Here is an 18,564-nt window from a genome sequence, read left to right as displayed (position 1 = left end):
TACATTGATTACTGCAAGGCCTTCGACTCCGTGCCTCATAGCTGGCTAATAGAGGCATTGAACATCTACAAAGTCAATCCAATAGTGATAAACTTCCTAGGAGAAAGGATGGTGAAATGGAGTACCACCATTAAGGTCGAAAACATCACAACCAGGCCAATGCCCATCAGGAGAGGAATCTTTCAGAGGGAGGCCACTGTGGTTCAGTCTAGCACTTAACCCGTTATCCTTTTTTTTTTTGGTAGTTGTTGGTGCATCGGCTTCTGTGGCCATAATGCACCTCCCAAGGTTTTTGCAGTACTTTTATCCAAGCCCGAGGCAGGATTCGAACCCACGACCTTTGGGTTGCCAGGCAGGCGTTTTATCCACCTGGCTAGCCCGGTCGGCAACCCGTTATCTACCATGCTCAACAGTAGCAAGTATGGATATAACCTCAAAGAAGGAAGGAAGAACCTGTACACCCTCACCCACCTGATGTAAGGGATGACATAAAGCTCTATGCGGGAACCCAGAATCACCTTCAGCAACTACTCCAAATCACCGAAGAATTCAGCAATGATATTAGGATGGAATTTGGTCTAGACAAGTGCAAGACCCATGGATTGCGCCAGGGAAAATTAGTCAACCGAAACTACCAGCTGCAGAGTGCTAAAGAGATCGAAGCCAGGGCAGAGGGAGAGGTCTACAAATACTTTGGGATGATGCAGGCTCAGCAGTTACAGCACAAGGAAATTAAGGCCTGCCTAATGGAAAAATATCATCAGACACTCAGAAGCCTGCTGAAAGCAAAGCAGAATGGAGGAAACACAGTTAAAGCCATAAACACCTGTGCAGGCCCAGTGCTAACATACTCCTTCAGGGTCATAGATTGGACTAACACCGAGCTGGAGGATATCATGAGAAAGACAAGGACAATGATGACCAAAAGCTGCCAACACCACCCGAAATCTGCTGTGGAAAGACTGACAATTGCCCAGGAAGAAAGAGGAATGGGACTGATATACCTTATTGAGCAACAGAAGACAGCGACAGTTAACCTGAAGGATTACTTCCAGAAACAGATAGCAGCACTCCACCAGGCATAAGGAAGATAGACAAGCGGTATACCCCACTCAACCTAAGCGAGGAGCCCCCCCCCAACCAAGAGGTACAAATGAAGCAAGAAAGATGGGCAGAGAAGGCACTCCATGGCAGACACTACAATGATCTCCATCAAGATCACATAGATAAAATTGCTTCCAATGCATTCCTCACGAGCAGGACGCTCTTCCCCGAGACCGAAGGATTCGTGCTCACCGTCCAAGACCAGGTAATCAACACCAGGAACTACAGAAAATACATCACCAAGGAACCCGGAGTGTCCGATGATACACGTCGACAATGCGACCTGGCCTCAGAAACGATCCAACACATCACTGCGGGATGCAAGGTGATCACCCAGACTGACCAGGTAGCCAGGATAACACATCAGAAGCTAGCAAGGAAATACCAGTTGGTTGAAGAAAGTGTACCATACTACAAGTACGAACCCCAGGCAGTATTAGAGACCCCAACCCACAAGCTATACTGGGACTGCACCATAATAACGGATAGGACAATCCCACACAACAGACTCGACATAACCCTTGTGGACAAGAAGGAAAAGACTACCTATCTGATTGACATAGTGGTACGCAACATTGGCAACCTGCAGAAAACCCATGGGGAAAAAATCAGGAATTACACGAACCTAAGACAGAAGATCAAAGAGATGTGGCATATGCAACAAGTAACGATCATCGTGTCAACCACAGGTATGGTGCCAACAGCCTAGCAGCGATAGGGCTCCCAGCGAACTCCTACAAGGAACTCCAGAAAGTAGCCATCCTGAACACCTATAGGATTGTCGGAGAGTTGCTCGACCAACAGTAACACCAAGACATAACAACAAAACCACCCTGTGTACTTGGTAGCAATACCCATCATGAGGTGGAACCCACAATCGGGGAGAAATAATATAAGAGCAACAATAATAATAATAATAATAAGTTTTATCTGTTGTGAGAAATAAGACCATTATAGTGTGAAAGCACTAAAAATCATACTGGCTGAAATGAATAAGGCGTTATAAAACAGATCAATATCTTAGAAAATCTCTCATGCCATATTGCTTTAGCTATATTACAGCTTTGAATTTCTCTCTTTTAATACTATCTCATATTCAGTAAACTTCTTAACTCAGGCTGAAATGCTTATGCAAATTACAGGTAAGTAGCTGGTCACACAGAGCTTGCATAAACTGGTGACACAGTTGTTTTAAAGTGATCAAGAATTTGATCACTTTAAAACAACTGAGGGGAAAGATAAATTGAAAATGCTCATGGTGGGTACAGAGGGAAAAATTTAAGATTTATGCATAAACTTGTGTTTAATCTCTTCCATAAACTACAACTTACTGAGGGGGACAAACAGTGGAATTTTTCCACAATCTAAGTTTATTTGTCCCCCGTTAGAACTTAGAAATAAGTCTGATCGGTTGTATGACTAAAGTAGTTATACAAATAACAGCAGGTTTAAAGTCACTCAATTGGCCTCCCACTCTGTACTAACTCTATGGAAGAGAAGGTCTAATGATAAAACTTGACTAAAACTTGTTTATCCCTATGCTGTAGATATAATGGCATCCAAAATGAAATTTAGCAATTTCATAATTACATGAGAGCAGTTGACTGAAATTCTCTACATCATATTATTAACCACAAAATGTCATGTTGATTGAAAAAGACTACCTCATTATATTAATTATTCCTTAAGAAGAATATTAGTTATTTTTTTCTTATTCTCAAATGTGATATTCCCAAAGCATGACCATTCTTATTCTGACAACATTTAATATGACTGACTATATTTATTGTCATTTGTTCACATTTAAGAAACTGAACTATTATTTTGCATTTTTACCACTGGTTACCTTTTAGCCATTATAAATGTTTATAGACATGTTCAGTTGTTAACTTAATATTATTTGAAATGAGCTCCTCTGCTCCTGCACCTCTCAATCACCAAGTCTGTCATATTTTAGAGTTTATATAATAATGAAAAACATTCAGAATAAAGATTGCATAAAAACATATATTTATTATGAAATACAGGAACTCCCTGACTTACTCAACTTATAAATTCGACTTTACGTAAGTTTTTGCCAGCCAGTGCAAACTTAAAAAAATTTTGGAAACGTATTTTGCATCCTGTAGGAAAAAATGGAGGTATTGTGAAAATATCGTATTGTGAAACCAATAACATATTGTTTTTTTGGTTTTTTTTGTAATTTATTCCAAGACCTCGGAAGTTGAAATTTTCTCTATATTACTAAGCTATTTATTTCTCTAAAAGGTCATATTTATAAAGGAAATTGCACTAAAACTTTCATTGTTATCATAACTATGTTCGGTTATAAGAACCAATTTTGAATGCCTTTGTGATATTTTTCTAAAGGTCATTTCTGGAGGTCACGACCAAAAAACAATAAAAACAATTTGCACTTTCCAGTTTATTGACCTTTTCTGTTACTGTATGTAATAATAAATGGGTAGTAAACTCGATTTTATGATGATACCGATAACTGAAATTGTGCGAGTTTTTACGTTAGCATTAGTAGAGGCATACAATGCAAGATAGCAAGATTATAAAGCATCAGCCAAAAAAAAAAAAAAAAACCCCACCCATTTCACCCCTCCATCCGTTCCATATGCCTGTCCAGCTCAGCCTTAAATTTACTATCAACTTCCACAACAAAAGATGAATGTCTATTCCACCAATCAACCACCTGCTGGCTAAAGGCAAATATCCACACATCTATTCTACAACTGCCTTTCCTCAATTTGAATCTGTGCCCCCTCAGGTTCTTAATCTGAGCAAGAGGAAGAATCCCATCAGCTTTCAGCTGGCTCGACCCATTCAAGGCCTTATACACCTCAATCAGATCACCTCGCAGGTGCTTACTCTCCAGGCACTGCAATTTGCAGAATTTAAGCCTTTCTTTATAAGCGCACACCTTTGTTCCTCTCACCAATCTTATTGCCCTTCTCTGTACTTGTTCTAGCAAATCTGCATCGTATTCAATGTGTGGTCTGACCACAGTATTCAATGTGTGGTCTGACCATTGCCTTATACAAAGGAATAATCATCTCCTTGTCTCTGCTAGCAAAATTCCTATATATCATTGACAAGACTCCATGATCTGCCCTGGCAGGTCATGGAGTTTTCCGAGATTTCTAGGACTCCCAACAGTCCTGGAAATCTCGATTGCCTTGCTTTCCATGTTGTTGCTCATTCTAATAGAAGCAGTGCAAGAATCACTTTTGCTTATGCCTGAGGCCATTGTTAACCTTGTAGTCTGTGTATCACGCCCAAGCTAGCAGTTTTCCGACCCACCTAACACTGCCTCGCTAGCATCACAGCAAACATTCTTGCACGCTTTCTATTTAAGTGTACCCTGTCCCTGTAGAAGCGGTCTCTCCTGTCAACAAGCATAGACCAGGCTGAAAAAAATTCTACACCTTGAGCCTTGCAAAATCTCTCCAGTGCCGAATTGATTGACAAGGCTCTCATCATATAATCCCTCCAATCGTGTCTGGGCAGAATTGCAGACATTAACTCACGACCTTTTTTCAATATTGACATGTACTTGTTGAGTAAATCTGCAGATCTCTTACTCTTAATGTCATTAGTTCCAATGTGTACCGCAATATCACCTTTTGCCCTTAAAAGATGATATCTGCTCTATAACATCATCAACAGACATACCTTGTACTGTTACACCTATTCTTTTTGCATAATATATTCCCCGTCTCCCTGATAGTAGAGTCACCAACAATAATTTACTTTGGAACCAACGCATTCTGCCTTGGAGATTGCCTCTGTGTTGCGTGATGCACAGCAGTGAGCTCTGCTTGAGCTGGGCAGCTGAGAACTTGATGGACCCCTCATATTAATTTCTTGAGGCGTAGGGTAAAATTCATTTACCCTACACCTCAAACTCTCATAGACACCCATCAGAATGCTGAGTTGGCACCTACTTTCTTGACACTCTAGGCACCCACAAAGACATGATCCTTGGCTAGATCATGTCCTGAAAGTTAATATCCAGTTAACATAGATGGACAGTGCAATGACGAGTCAGTTTGGTATGACATAAGCACTGGGAAAGCAAAAATGAAGGCAGGATTTTGTTATAGGCCTAATGATTCTGATGAATACAATGAACAGTTGTACAGAGAAATAGAGTGGGCTAGTAAATCAGAATGTCTTATAATGGGGGATTTTAACTTCCCAGATAATGACTGGAATTTGTGGGTTGGTGACACACACTAGCAAGACTTTTGTGGATTTATTGGATGACTGTTTTCTGCAGCAGCATGTTCCAGAGGAAACCAGAGTGGGTAATACTCTTGATCTGCTTATCAGCAATGATCATTCGTGTATTAAGAATTTGCAGATAAAGGAACCACTAGGTGGCAGTGATCACAGTGCGCTGAGGTGGGATTTATTTCAAGATATAATTACCATCAGGGGTAAAGGAAAGGGTTATTGCTTACGTAAAGGTGACTACAGTGGTCTCAGACAGTTTTTTAATTCTATACAGTGGGACCAACTTATGATGTTACCAACAGCAAATTCTAAGTAGGAAGCATTCGAGGAATTAATCGTGGAAGCTACTAGACGTTCGTTACCTATTAAGAAATATTGTTCAAGTTTTAGGCCTAAATGGTTATCAAATGAAGTAATGAGACTCGTGGCAGAGAAGAAAAATGCATGGGATGCATATAAATTATCAGGCAGTCTGTTATCAAGTCACAAAGGAGATTAAGCAAGTGAAAGCAGAATACGAGAAATCTTTGGCAAATGATGCCAAGAAAAACAGCAAGCATTTCTTTACATATAACTCTAAAAGAAAGGGGATGAATCAGATTGGTCCATTTGATATCGATGCTTCGACGTTTGATGATCCTACTCAGATAGAAAACAAACTCAATGAGTATTTTGCATCTACATTCACACATGAGGATTGATGAAGGAAGGAAAATGCCAGAAGGTTATCAAATTGTAGCAGGGTGCTTAATGATTTTGTAATAACTGAGAGTAAAGTGGAGAAGAATTTGTTGAAGTTAAACCTAAGAAAGGCACCTGGGATCTATTCAGTTATATTAAAGGAGGTAGCAAAGGAACTAAACAAACCCTTAGCCATAATTATGAGTGCATTATTGGACACGGGGGAGATCCCACTGACTCGAGATGTGCTAGTGTATCCCCAATTCAGAAAGAGGGATCGAAGGGCGACACGAGTAATTACAGACCAGTTAGTTTAACTTCCCTTCCAGGTAAAATAAATGAGTCACTGGTTAAAGAAGCATTGCAAGGTCATGTAGAGAAGACTGCAGCAATAATTCAGACACAGCATGGGTTTGTTAAGAGAGAGTCTTGTCTGAAAAATTTGACTGGATATTATGATGTGGTTACAAAGGAGCTGGATGCAAAAAATAATTTTGATACCATATACTTGGATTTCAGGAAAGTACAAAACTTACTGTACAGTCTGGAGCAGAATGTTATTAATGGTAAGTTGCAACAATGTATAAAAGGTAGCTGAGTGGGAGAAGACAGGGTGGTAATAAATGGGTGCAGCTCTTCGTGGACTAATATTATTAGTGGAGTTGCACAGGGTTTGGTGTTGGGCCCACTGTTGTTTTGTATATTTATCAATGATATTGATTAAGGTATATCAGGCTTAGTGTTGAAGTTTGCAGATGTTGTTAATGTCAGTAATGGCAGTGTGCTACTGCTACAGGATCTAGAAAATTTGGGAAGATGGGCTGAGAAGTGGCAACTGAAGGTTTATCATTGACAAATGAAAGTACTGCATATGGATAGAAGTAACCAAAGAGGCACATACCAACTGTGTGGTACAACACTTAGGGTGGTAGAAAATGAAAAAGACCTAGGAGTAATTGTGCAGTCAGATATTAAATTTTCTGAGCAATGCAGACAGGCTGCAAGAGCAGGTCATGGGGGTTCTGTCAATAATATACAGGAATTTTGCTAGCAGCGAAAAGGAGCTGATTATCCCTTTGTATAATGTAATGGTCAGGCCACGCCTTGAATACTGTGTAGAAGTCTGGAGGCCTCATTTTAGGAAGGATGTAGCTTTACTTCAGCATTCATAGAGAAGGGCAACAAGATTGGTGAGGGGGGAATGAAGGGATCCTTTTACCAAGAAAAGCTTAAGTTCTGAAAATTGCAGCGGCTGGAGACTAAGCATCTGCGAGGTGATCTGATTGAGGTGTTTAAGGCCTTGAAAGGGTTAAGCACGGTGAATTCTGATGGAATTCTTCCACTTTCTCAGATTATGAACCTAAGAGGGCATAAATTCATATTGAGGAAAGACAGTTTTAGTAGAGATGTGCAGAAATTTGCCTTTAGCCAGCAGGTGGTTAATTGCTAGAACAAACTTCCCTCTATCGTTGTGGAAGTTGATTGCTTAAATAAATTCAAGGAGGAACTGGATAATCATTTAGAGGGAATGGTTGTGTGAATTTTTTTTTTTTTTTTTTTGGCTGATGCTACATAAGCTCATGTTTCTTGCATATGATGCTACATAAGCTCATATGCAAGAAAGCAAATGAGCTGATGCTCATATGCTTGCTTTCTTCCATCACATGCCTCTATTACTATCAATATTACTATGGTGAAATGTGTTCCCCTTCACCGAAATCTTCAATCGTATAAAAAACAAATTTTCAGAAACTTCTCTTCTCTTCTCTTCATTCCTATTTTCGTATTACAATGATGAAGGGAAAGGAACCAACGAAAACTGCAAGTGGTGGTAGTGCCAGGAAATGAAACAAAATTGATTTAGAAATGAAGATGAAAATGATTAAGAAGTATGAAGCAGGACAAAGTTTGTCGTATATTGCAAGGGAATTAGGTCTTGCTGCTTCAACAATGAATGCTATTTTCAAGGACAGTGCATGTATAAAAAAACATGTCAAATGATCAATGCATTTAAGATCAACAATTATCACAAAACAGCATTCAGGTGCTATATCGAAGATGGAACAGTTGTTAATAATATGGATGGAAAATCAGATTCAGAAGCGAGTGCCCCTGAGCCTAATGATGATTCAACAAAAGCAACAAGTATTTATGAAGATATTGAGGATAAGTATGGCAAACCCCAAGCCATGTACCTGGCAAGCGATAGGTGGTTTAATAGGTTCAAGTACTGCACTGGTTTCCACAGCATTAAAGTATGCGTTGAAGTCTCCAGTGCCAATTCTGCAGCTGCAGAGAAATTTTGTGATATGTTGGAAAAAATTATTGATGAAGGCGGCTATTCAACGCAGCAAATTTTTAACATTGACGAGAATGCTGGATCGAACATACATTGCCAAAGAGGAAAATACAATGACAGGTTGCAAAGCTTCAAAAGATAGGGCCATGCTCTTGCTTGGGGCTAATGCAGCAGGAGATTACAGATTAAAACCACTGCTTGTGTACTATTTTAAGGCATCAATAAAACCACCCTATCCAGGCATTTCCAGTCAAAACAGAGAGCATGGATAACAATATCTCTCTCTCGCTCTCTCTCTCTCTCTCTCTCTCTCTCTCTCTCTCGCTCTCTCTCTATGAGGATTGGTTTAAATGCTGCTTCATTTCCAAGGTTGAAAAATATTGTAAAGACAACAACATTCCTTTCAAGATTTTGCTTCTATTAGATAATGCTCCTGGACATCCTATGCATCTAGATGATTTCAATTCGAATGTGAGAGTCATATTTCTACTGCCAAATACGACTTCACTCATCCAACCTGTGGATCAGGGTGTTATTTCAAATTTAAAACATACTATTTACGCAAAACATTTGCTTAGGTATTGTCTACAGTAAATGGTGTGAAAAATTTTATGTTAAGAGACTTGGAAATCTTACAGTATTTATCACGCACATCCTAAGCATTAATAAGGCCTGGGCGGAAATTATTAAAAGTTGTTTAAATGGCGCATGGAAGAAAATATTCCCATGCCACATAAAAGGCTTCGAAGGATTTGAAAAAGACAAATCATATGAAGAGGTTACAGATAAGATTGTAAAGGTTGCAGAGATACCTCAATTGGAGGTTGATGCCAAAGATGTGAAGGAGTTAATAGAGGAAGAAGAGAAGAAATTATCTAACAAAGAACTTATTGTCTTGCAGGCAGTGATAGTGACAGAAGAAATGCTGACGAAGCTCAAGATGAACCAAATGAGTAGCCAAGACGCTTCATCACCAGAGAGAGATGGCAATGGCATTTTGTTGAAATTGCATCGGTAATGGTGAGGTGTGAGGAGATGGATCCTGACAGTGAATGATTCTTAAAAGTTAACAGAGAGGGTGAATGATATGCTTGCTTGCGAGAAGTTAATAGAGGAAGAAGAGAAGGAATTATCTAACCAAGAACTTACTGTCTTGCAGGCAGTGATAGTGACAGAAGAAAATGCTGATGAAGCTCAAGATGAACCAAATGAGTAGCCAAGACGCTTCATCACCAGAGAGATGGCAATGGCATTTTGTCGAAATTGCATTAGTATTGGTGAGGTGTGAGGAGATTAGCATTAGTAGAGGCATATGATGCAAGAAATCAAGCTTATGCAGCATCAGCTAAAAAAAAAAAAAAAAAAAACGCTTATACTTCACCCCTCTGTTTGTTCGAAATACCTGTCCAGCTGAGCCTTAAATTTATTTAGGCTATCAACTTCCACGACAAGGGATGGAAGTCTGTTCCACCAACCAACTACCCACTGGTTAAAGGCAAATTTCCGCACGTCTATCCTACATCTGTCTTTCCTCAATTTGAATTTATGCCCTCTCAGGTGATTATTCTGAGCAAGAGGAAGAATCCCATCAGCATTGAGCATGCTCAAACCATTCAAGGCTTTATACACCTGTATCAGATCACCTCACTGGTGCCTAGTCTCCAGACATTGTAATTTGCAAAACTTAAGCCTTTCTTCGTAAGAGCACTCCTTTGTTCCATTCACTAATCTTGTTGCCCTTCTCTGTATTCGTTCCAGCAGCTCTATATCCTTATTGAAATGAGGCCTCCAGACCTGTATACAGTACTCTAAGTGTGGTCTGACCATTGTCTTATACAAGGGAATAATCACCTCCTCATCCCTGCTAGAAAAATCCTGTATATCATTGACAAGACACTATGAGCTACTCTTGTAGCCCGTCTGCAACATTTTCAGAGAACAGTGCAGTGCACTGCACAGAGAACTTCATATCTGCCTGCACAATTAACCCCAGGTCCTTTTCATTCTCTACCACTGTCAGTGTAGTACCACAGAGTTGATACGTTGCTTTGACAGCGATGACAGATGGATCCTGACAGCAAACGATTCTTAAAAGTTAACAGAAGGGTGAATGATATGCTTGCTTGCTACAAGGAAAGCTATGATAAAAAGAAAAAAAGCCACCGTCCAGTTATCCACTAATATGTTCTTTGGTAAGGTTGAGCTGCTGACCCCTTCTAAATCTCCATAGCCCCAACCTCCACGGCGGCCTATTATCAGCTGAAGATGTCGATTCTGGCATTGATGCTCGAGAGGTAAAATTTACTGACATTATGTCTGTCACCTCTCTTTTTTTGTAATTTTATAATTTTTTTTAAATTGCACGCTTTTGTAATTTTTTCTGCACATGAGATAAAAAATTTAATAAATACAATAAATAATTCTATTTACATGTTCGTCAGACGTTTCTTTTTTTTTTTTGATTCAATCAATTCAGCGAGCACAGTTGTGAGTGCTGCACAAGCATGGGGGAAATTCTGGCTTACGTAAAATCCGACTTACATAGCGTTCCATGGAACGCAACCCTTACATAAGTCGGGAAGTTCCTGTAAACACACTGATAAATTTATGAAGTGTAAAGCAAAAGAAGCAAAAATTACTGTATTATCACATTTGCTGCCGATCACGAACCAGCGCGTGATGTCGCAGCAGTATTGAAGAGCCGATCACGTGCAGGCGTGGGATTCATTAGACTTTTGTATGAAGTTGTCAACTTCAGTTGGCATTGTGTTTCTGCTGTGTATAGTTGTTTCGCATCAAGTAAAGGGTGTAAACTATATGTAGTTCTACGTGGTGTTGAACATTTTGTTATGTGATGTGCGGAAAAGCCTTGTAATATGAGTTGTGCAGATGACAGTTTAGCAGGCCAGTCGTGCCCAAAAAGAAGAAAAGTGCAATATAAAAAATACCTTACAGATGAAAAAATTACAAAAATGTTGGAGGATTTATCTGACGTATATCCCAGTGACATCAGTTACGACGATGACGAAGATTTCATCCCTCAAAAGGATGCTTCGGATTCGGAAAGTTTAGATGAAGAAGATATTGTGGAAGAGGCTACACTTCCACAGCAGGATTCCGGTAAGATGGAAAACGTCATGTGGGAAAATGATGTAACATCGATGAAACAGTTTTGTTTCACAAAAACCGAGTCTTTGCTGCAACCCGTGTCAGGTGATAATCCCATAGATTACTTTCATCATTTATTGACAGACAATATCTTGGATGAAATAATTACACAAACAAATGTTTATGCTCATGAAATACTTCTTCCCCGAGAAAATAAAGAACATTCTCGAATAAATGCACGGAAGGACACCACTAAAGATGAAATGCTGGTATTTTTTGGATTAATTTTACATATGGGAACCATTCGACCGAACCGCATACAAGATTATTGGAAAACAGATAAGCTGTTCGGATTACATGTGTTCGCAGATAATATGAGCAGGAATTGTTTTTATTATTACTGCGGGCCTTGCATTTTGCAAAAAATCCAGAAAAGAAAGAGGTATGTCCATGGGATCGCCTATATAAAATTCGAAAAATGGTGAATCTGTTCAATGCACGAATGTTGGAAATATATTATCCAGGACGTGAGATTAGCTTAGATAATTCTATGATATTGTGGCGTGGAAGGCTTGTTTTTCGACAGTACATTCAAAACAAATGCCATAAGTACGGCATCAAGTTATATATGATCACAACACCTACTGGCATGGTTATCAAATTTCAAGTATATACTGGTATGTTGGATGATTCTGGTGGAAAAGAACATGCACAAAAGTCATCGTGAACTTACTTGATGGGATGTTAGATGTCAGGCATAGCATATTTATGGACAATTATTACAATAGCTATGAACTCGCTAAGTGTCTCGCTGACAGACAAACCCATTGTACTGGGACAATCAGAAGTAATAGGAAAACATTTCTGAAAGAGGTTCGACAAAAAAAGCTGAAGAAAGGGGAAACTTTATCAAGGTGTGCCCGTGGTGTAATGATTGTTAAGTGGAAGGACAGAAGAGATGTCAGTTACATATCTACAGAATACCAAAATGATATGGTAGAAATGCAGAACAAACGAGGCAAACTGAAATCAAAACCATTGCCTATAACTGAGTATAATATGTTTATGTCAGGCATTGACAAGCAAGATCAAATTCTTGCCTATTATCCTTGCAAAAGGAAAACCATTAAGTGGCCTACAAAAATATTTATGCATATTTTGCAACTAATAATGATCAATGCACACCATATCTATAATAAATATTCACATAACAAGGTGCAACTTTATGGCTTCCGTTTATCAGTGATCAGATCTTTATTGAAACAGCCATCTGATCTCCCTCATACTGTGCATGATGTACCTGAACTGGAACGTGCTCAAACCACGGGTAGAAAGATATTGAGGAAGCAATGCAAACGTTGCTATTCCGAAGGAAAACGTAAGGATACAATCTATATCTGCAGTGCTTGCGAAGGATCACCCGGCTATTGCTTAGATTGTGCGAACATTATACATAAGTAACATTCTTACACATAGTATTTGTAATCTGTATTGGTTTCGGCATGAAATAAAACGTATTTCTTAATGTTACCATTTTTTTTGTTTTATTTACATACTATATTATTATGTTTTTGTGTCACGCGCCAGCGCGTGATGCGGAATTTAAAGCCAAATTTGACCTCCAGTGCCTATCACGCGCTGGCACGTGAATCTCAAAATCTTTTGGAAACTGCTTATACGACATTTGAATATTGATATGGTATACCTAACAATCCCTTATTACCAATTTTCAAGCTTTTTCGTTATGGAAACACAGTCGGCTTCTGGCGACAGTCTCCTCCTTCTATGCCATGCTATTGACGATAGCATGCTGACTTATGACCGGCAGCGAACGTGTTAAAAGAAACAATCAAAGGGAAAGCCTCCTTTCCCAACAATTGAATTTTGCAGGATGGAGCATCCTTAAATAACACAGCAGGATCATGGTTCAAAGCAATGATTCTGATGTGTTGTCTAAAAGCAGATCAGATACAATGGCTATTCTTATCAAAGGATCACAATGTTGAACACAGCATGAATACAACACCCACCACTACCATTACACCACTTCTATTAATGGTGTTGCGTTGTGTTCCAAACAACAAAGTAATATAAGCTCTCAAGCCATTTCAGGTGACAGTGCACTGTCTGGGTGCCTCCATAGCCAGGTGTGCAAGAGCGGCAGTGCGTAGCACACGCTTCTTGATTAGACTGGGGTTCGAGCCCAGGACCACCAAATACGGAGGATGCGGAAAGGTCAGGGAATGACCACCGCATATCCACGGAGCAATATGGCCTTAGTTGCTAATGCTCCTAAAAACCAAATAACAACAACAACAACAGCACTGCCTAAAAAAAATTTATTATTTTCCTCCCAAAAGTACTCAGCGACAGCAGATTTCCAATAATCAGCTATATTTATTGCTCTTACGTGGTTTCCCACTACCCACACTATGATCCTGTTTATCCTATTCATTATCCTTTTCATTTTTATTAAAGAATTTTCCATAAATACAGGTTTATTACAGTTATGATTTTCAAAATAAAAATTTCTTTTGGACAACAGATATATTTTTCAAATACAAACAAAATGCTAAGATATGAAAACAACTCCTCTTCCGTATATTATAAAACTTTACCTTACAAATGATATAATCAATTTTTTGTTAACTTCAGAAGCACTTAAGTTACATTTTCAGTTAACAATGGACATTTGCATAAAAGTGGACAACATTCAATATTATCCAACATCCATTTTAGGATTAATACATTGGATTACAGCCTCATCTCTGATTGGATGAACACAATTTATTCTGTTTCACGATACTTATTAAGTACTGAAGGTTGTCACACAGTGGCCATGCCTATTTGCCAGAGAGAGTGTGACTTTCAAAATCATTTGTCTGAAACAGATTAACCAAGCAAAGGTAATGCAGCCATTCACCTCTACCATAATAAGTTATATATAAATAACCCAAAGGGCATGTCAATGGTTGACATAACTGGGGTGAATTTAAACAGTTCCTAGAATGGCCTCACGGCTGCTTCTAAGCCAAAGCTATTTCCTGGTAGTGCACATAACTGCCTATCCTAGTGCAGAGAATGGAAAGAATGACAACAGTGGCAGATATGGAGATTTCATGTATACATCATTGTATAATCATGAAAGATGGTTTCACAGATAGTACTTTATTTACAATGAAGATTTGTGGTGATAGTATCATTGCATGGGCCTGTTAGGCGTATTTGAACTTTGTTCACCAGTTGTGAGAGATGAAACAACAAATGCAAATGTCTATTGTGACATTCTAAATAATTCAGCCTTTCCTGCATTATGAAAATTTTTGTAGAGGACATACAGCTTCTGTATGTCCTAGGACATACAGAGTAAATACAGCTTCTGTATTCATATTACTGTTTAACTATATGCTGATTTGTATCAGCAAGTACTTAACCTTTGTACTAACCATAGTCGGTACAATGGTTATTTCAGGAGAATAATATAGAGAAGATACCACTTCCTTCCAGTCAGAGATCAGATCTGAATACAACTGAACACTCCTAACAGTTTTACAAGAAAGCATAACCAAAATAAGTCAGAGCAATACACCTAATCGAAGCAAAGAACTATCAAGGCCTCACAGGACAAGGTTTTTTCACCTTGTCCTGTGGTCTACAAATATCAAAAACTTTAATATCCCCCCCCACACACACACACTGAGAAGCATTTCATATATACAATTAAAGGGCCAGAAGCCAAATGGCTCATTGATTAACTTTTAAAAATAAAGGTACTGATCACTAAAAGAATAAAATCAAAATTTTTTTCTAAAACTCATTCATGTGAACTAAATAAAATTATTGAAACTTTCTCTCTCTACAAATTAATTTTTGATATATCAAAATTTATATCTAGCATGTGCATTTGTCAATGAATAAAAAATTTACCAGAGTAATACAAAAACAGTAAATATGCATTCAAAGAAAATTTAACTCTCTTAGTTCTGATAGAGCAGTGAGAGGTTCTGCCAGACCAGAACTGCTAGGATTAACCAAATGTGTCTGACTTTCTTACCATCAAATGGAGGCAGGTAACACACTAATGTCCCATTAGGACAATTCTCATCTTCCAGCTCTCTGTGAAATAAAATATTGAAATTATTATCAGAGCTAACTGGTTCATAAGTTTCTTTTTCTTTTATCTTCAGTACAAACTAAGACAGACTATATTGGCATAAACATAAAAGATTTGGTTCAGTTAAGAAAAAGATAAAAACATATGGGTCAACTTTTAGAAATCAGTATATGAAAAATCTACAAATCACTAGGAGAACTTTCATATTGCAAGCGGTCATGTAGTGTTTCTATCCCAAAAATTTAAATACTTAGACCACATCTATTTACTAATATTTCTTATTCATTTTTTCTTCATGAACACTAATATTACATGAATTACAAAGGTAAAATATTTTTTATATTGCTAAGTAGTAGTTATTTCCTAAAATTAAAATTTTGTATCAAAGTTGCACTTTCAGAAATTTTTACATTTATACTTCAAAGGCCAATAATACCAAAGGAGCCTTCAAATTGTTTACTGAAGTTACTATATTTTTTCATATTGGTCAAGTTGTAGAGTATATTTTGTGGTTACATAATAATATTGTATTCATATCTACCATAATAAGCATATAATAATATGCTTAATAATGCTTAAATATGCTTAATACCATAATAATGCAAATAATTACTGAAAAAAAAAAATACAACTCTCAGAACATATACCATTTCATTGAATACCTTGGGAAGGGTGGGCTAACAAACAAAACATCACAAAGAAAAAAAAAAAGCTGAACTTGTTTACAAAGAGCTATCTGCTCCCCATAGAAACATGATCACAGAAGATTTAAGTTTTTTTAGGCATTGCTTGAAATGGCATGAAATGATGATAGTCAACCATTTCGTTGCTTGGCATTCTTAGTGAGCACATGCATTTCTAAAACACAGTAGTGATTACAGAGGATTAGTTTAGAATTGAGAGGTCAGATAACTGCATTTAAATAATTTATTTAATATATTGTTAAGTTTATTTTCATATAAGTCTTTTTTTTTTTTTTTCAGTAACAGTTTGAAAATTTGAATTTTATAATATTATAAATATAATTTTTTTTAAAGTTATTTTCTGAGATATTTAGTAAATTTCACAATGGTTGTGACAAGATACACCTGGAACACTTTGTCACAGGGTAACATTACTCATACAGGAATAGCCAATGGTGAATTATTATTTCATCATTTGCAGAACCTGTGGCATGCATTTCAAGGTCGACCTAGTGGATAATCATAGCTCATCTGGCGATTATTTTCTTTGTCACTGATTTACAGAGTGTACCGATCTAAAGTTAAAATTTGGAGCATTGCTAGAAGAATCTGAGTCACTGAAAAAAATGGTGCTTTCCCTTTAGAAAAAACTAACAGGGAGCTTGTCATGGACTTAAGACTCTAGTAACCTACCAAGTGATGCACTCCCGATTCAGGGCCCCAGAACTGAATAACCAAGTGAAACTGCTCTGGTTCAGAAGGACTTAGTTCTATTAAGAGACTCCATTGTCAGAGAAATGGGAAATATTTTTTGTAATAAGGATGATAAGTGGAGTAGAACTAGAGTATGTCTGCCAGGAGCAACAGTTGATGATGTCACCAAGAGATTGTCAGACTTTAAAGGGGGGTTTGTTTGTTTGTTTGTTATTTGGAGCATTAGCAACTAAGGCCATATTGCTCGGGGATATGCGTTGGTCATTCCTGACCTTTCCACATCCTCTGTATTTGGTGGTGACGGGCTCGAACCCCGGTCTAATCAAGAAGCGTGTGCTACGCACTGCTGCTCCTTCCCACCTGGCTACGGAGGCGCCATTAAAGGGGGTAAAGAGAATATTATTATTCATGTGGGTACTAGTGATATGCACATACAATCTCATGATTGTTAGAAAAATATAGGACCATGCTGAAGAAATGCAGCGAACTAAGTCAGAATGTCTATGTGCCTGCAATTCTGTCCAGGCAGCACGATAGGAGGGATTATATGCTGAAATCCTTGTGGATTAAGTCAAGACTTGAAGGATTCTGCAGGGCTTTTGGTGGAAATTTTTATCAGCTTGGCCCACAATTGTAGGTAGAAGGAATCTGTTTTGTAGAGGCAATATACATTTAAACAAAGGTGGTGCAAGGGTTTTTGCCAGTATTATAAAGAATACATTAAAGGTTCAGGGAAACTGCTACTTTGGGGTGACAAGGGTAATATAAATAGCGTTTATGTGATAATATTGGTCAAAATAACACTTGCACATAACTCAAGAATTTTTGTTTTTCATCACAACAGACCATATTAGCAAGATTTCTGGGGGCAGAAATGGTTCGAATACAAACAAACCAATGACAGGAAAGCAAGCTTAAATAACTTCAAGAGGTGTGTCAAGGTAGTTGACTATACAAGAACACCAAGTCTTAATTGTCTATACAGTAATGTTAGAAGTGTCATCAATAAAATGGATGAATTCGAACAGCTGGCTGGGAAAAGAAACGCTGACCTAATAGGGCTTACAGAAACTTGGTGCCACCAGATAATAGGGGATCACGAGTTTCAGTATGGTATGTACAATGTAATTAGGAAGGTTAGGGCAGATAGAAGGGGTGATGGGGTTGCACTTATCAAAGGCAGCCCAAGCACGATGAAACCTTTCCTGGATTCAGAAATTTCGCATGCCAGTATAGAACCTATATGGTGTTGGAAACAAAGTTATACTAAGAGTGGGAGTAATCTACAGGCCAGGTGATTATGAAGATTATGATGAGAGCCTCTACATGCAAATGGAATGGGCAAGTAAGCATGAATATCTTATTATGGGCGATTTTAATTTTGCCTCTAATTGATTGGAGCAAATGGAACTCACCATGGGGGGGGGGTCAACATTTTTAAATTAAGATGATTGTTATTTGTATCAATATGTCAGGGAAAGTATTAGGGAAAAGAATATTCTAGGCTTGATCACCACCAACGAATTAGATGACATAATAGGGTTACCAGTACAGGAACCAATAGAGGAGTTCTATGGTGGATGAAGAAAGAGGTAGCAGTAGTTAAAATAATGGGT

At 38.1% G+C, this 18,564-nt stretch overlaps 1 protein-coding gene across 1 annotated transcript in view; it reads right to left on the bottom strand.

Annotated features, from left to right (window-relative positions):
* Positions 1–18,564, bottom strand: part of LOC150078519 (uncharacterized) — a 541,829-nt gene that overhangs the window by 99,565 nt on the left and 423,700 nt on the right. The window contains exon 9 of the mRNA XM_090384590.1: positions 15,492–15,553. Coding sequence (XP_090240716.1) covers positions 15,492–15,553 — 62 coding nt within the window. The remainder of the gene's footprint in view (positions 1–15,491; positions 15,554–18,564) is intronic.

Source organism: Mastigoproctus giganteus, chromosome 11, assembly GCF_048544385.1.
Source record: "Mastigoproctus giganteus isolate SK-2022 chromosome 11, ASM4854438v1, whole genome shotgun sequence".
Taxonomy (NCBI): Eukaryota; Metazoa; Arthropoda; class Arachnida; order Uropygi; family Thelyphonidae; genus Mastigoproctus; species Mastigoproctus giganteus.
This window is presented reverse-complemented; position numbering and strand designations above follow the sequence as displayed.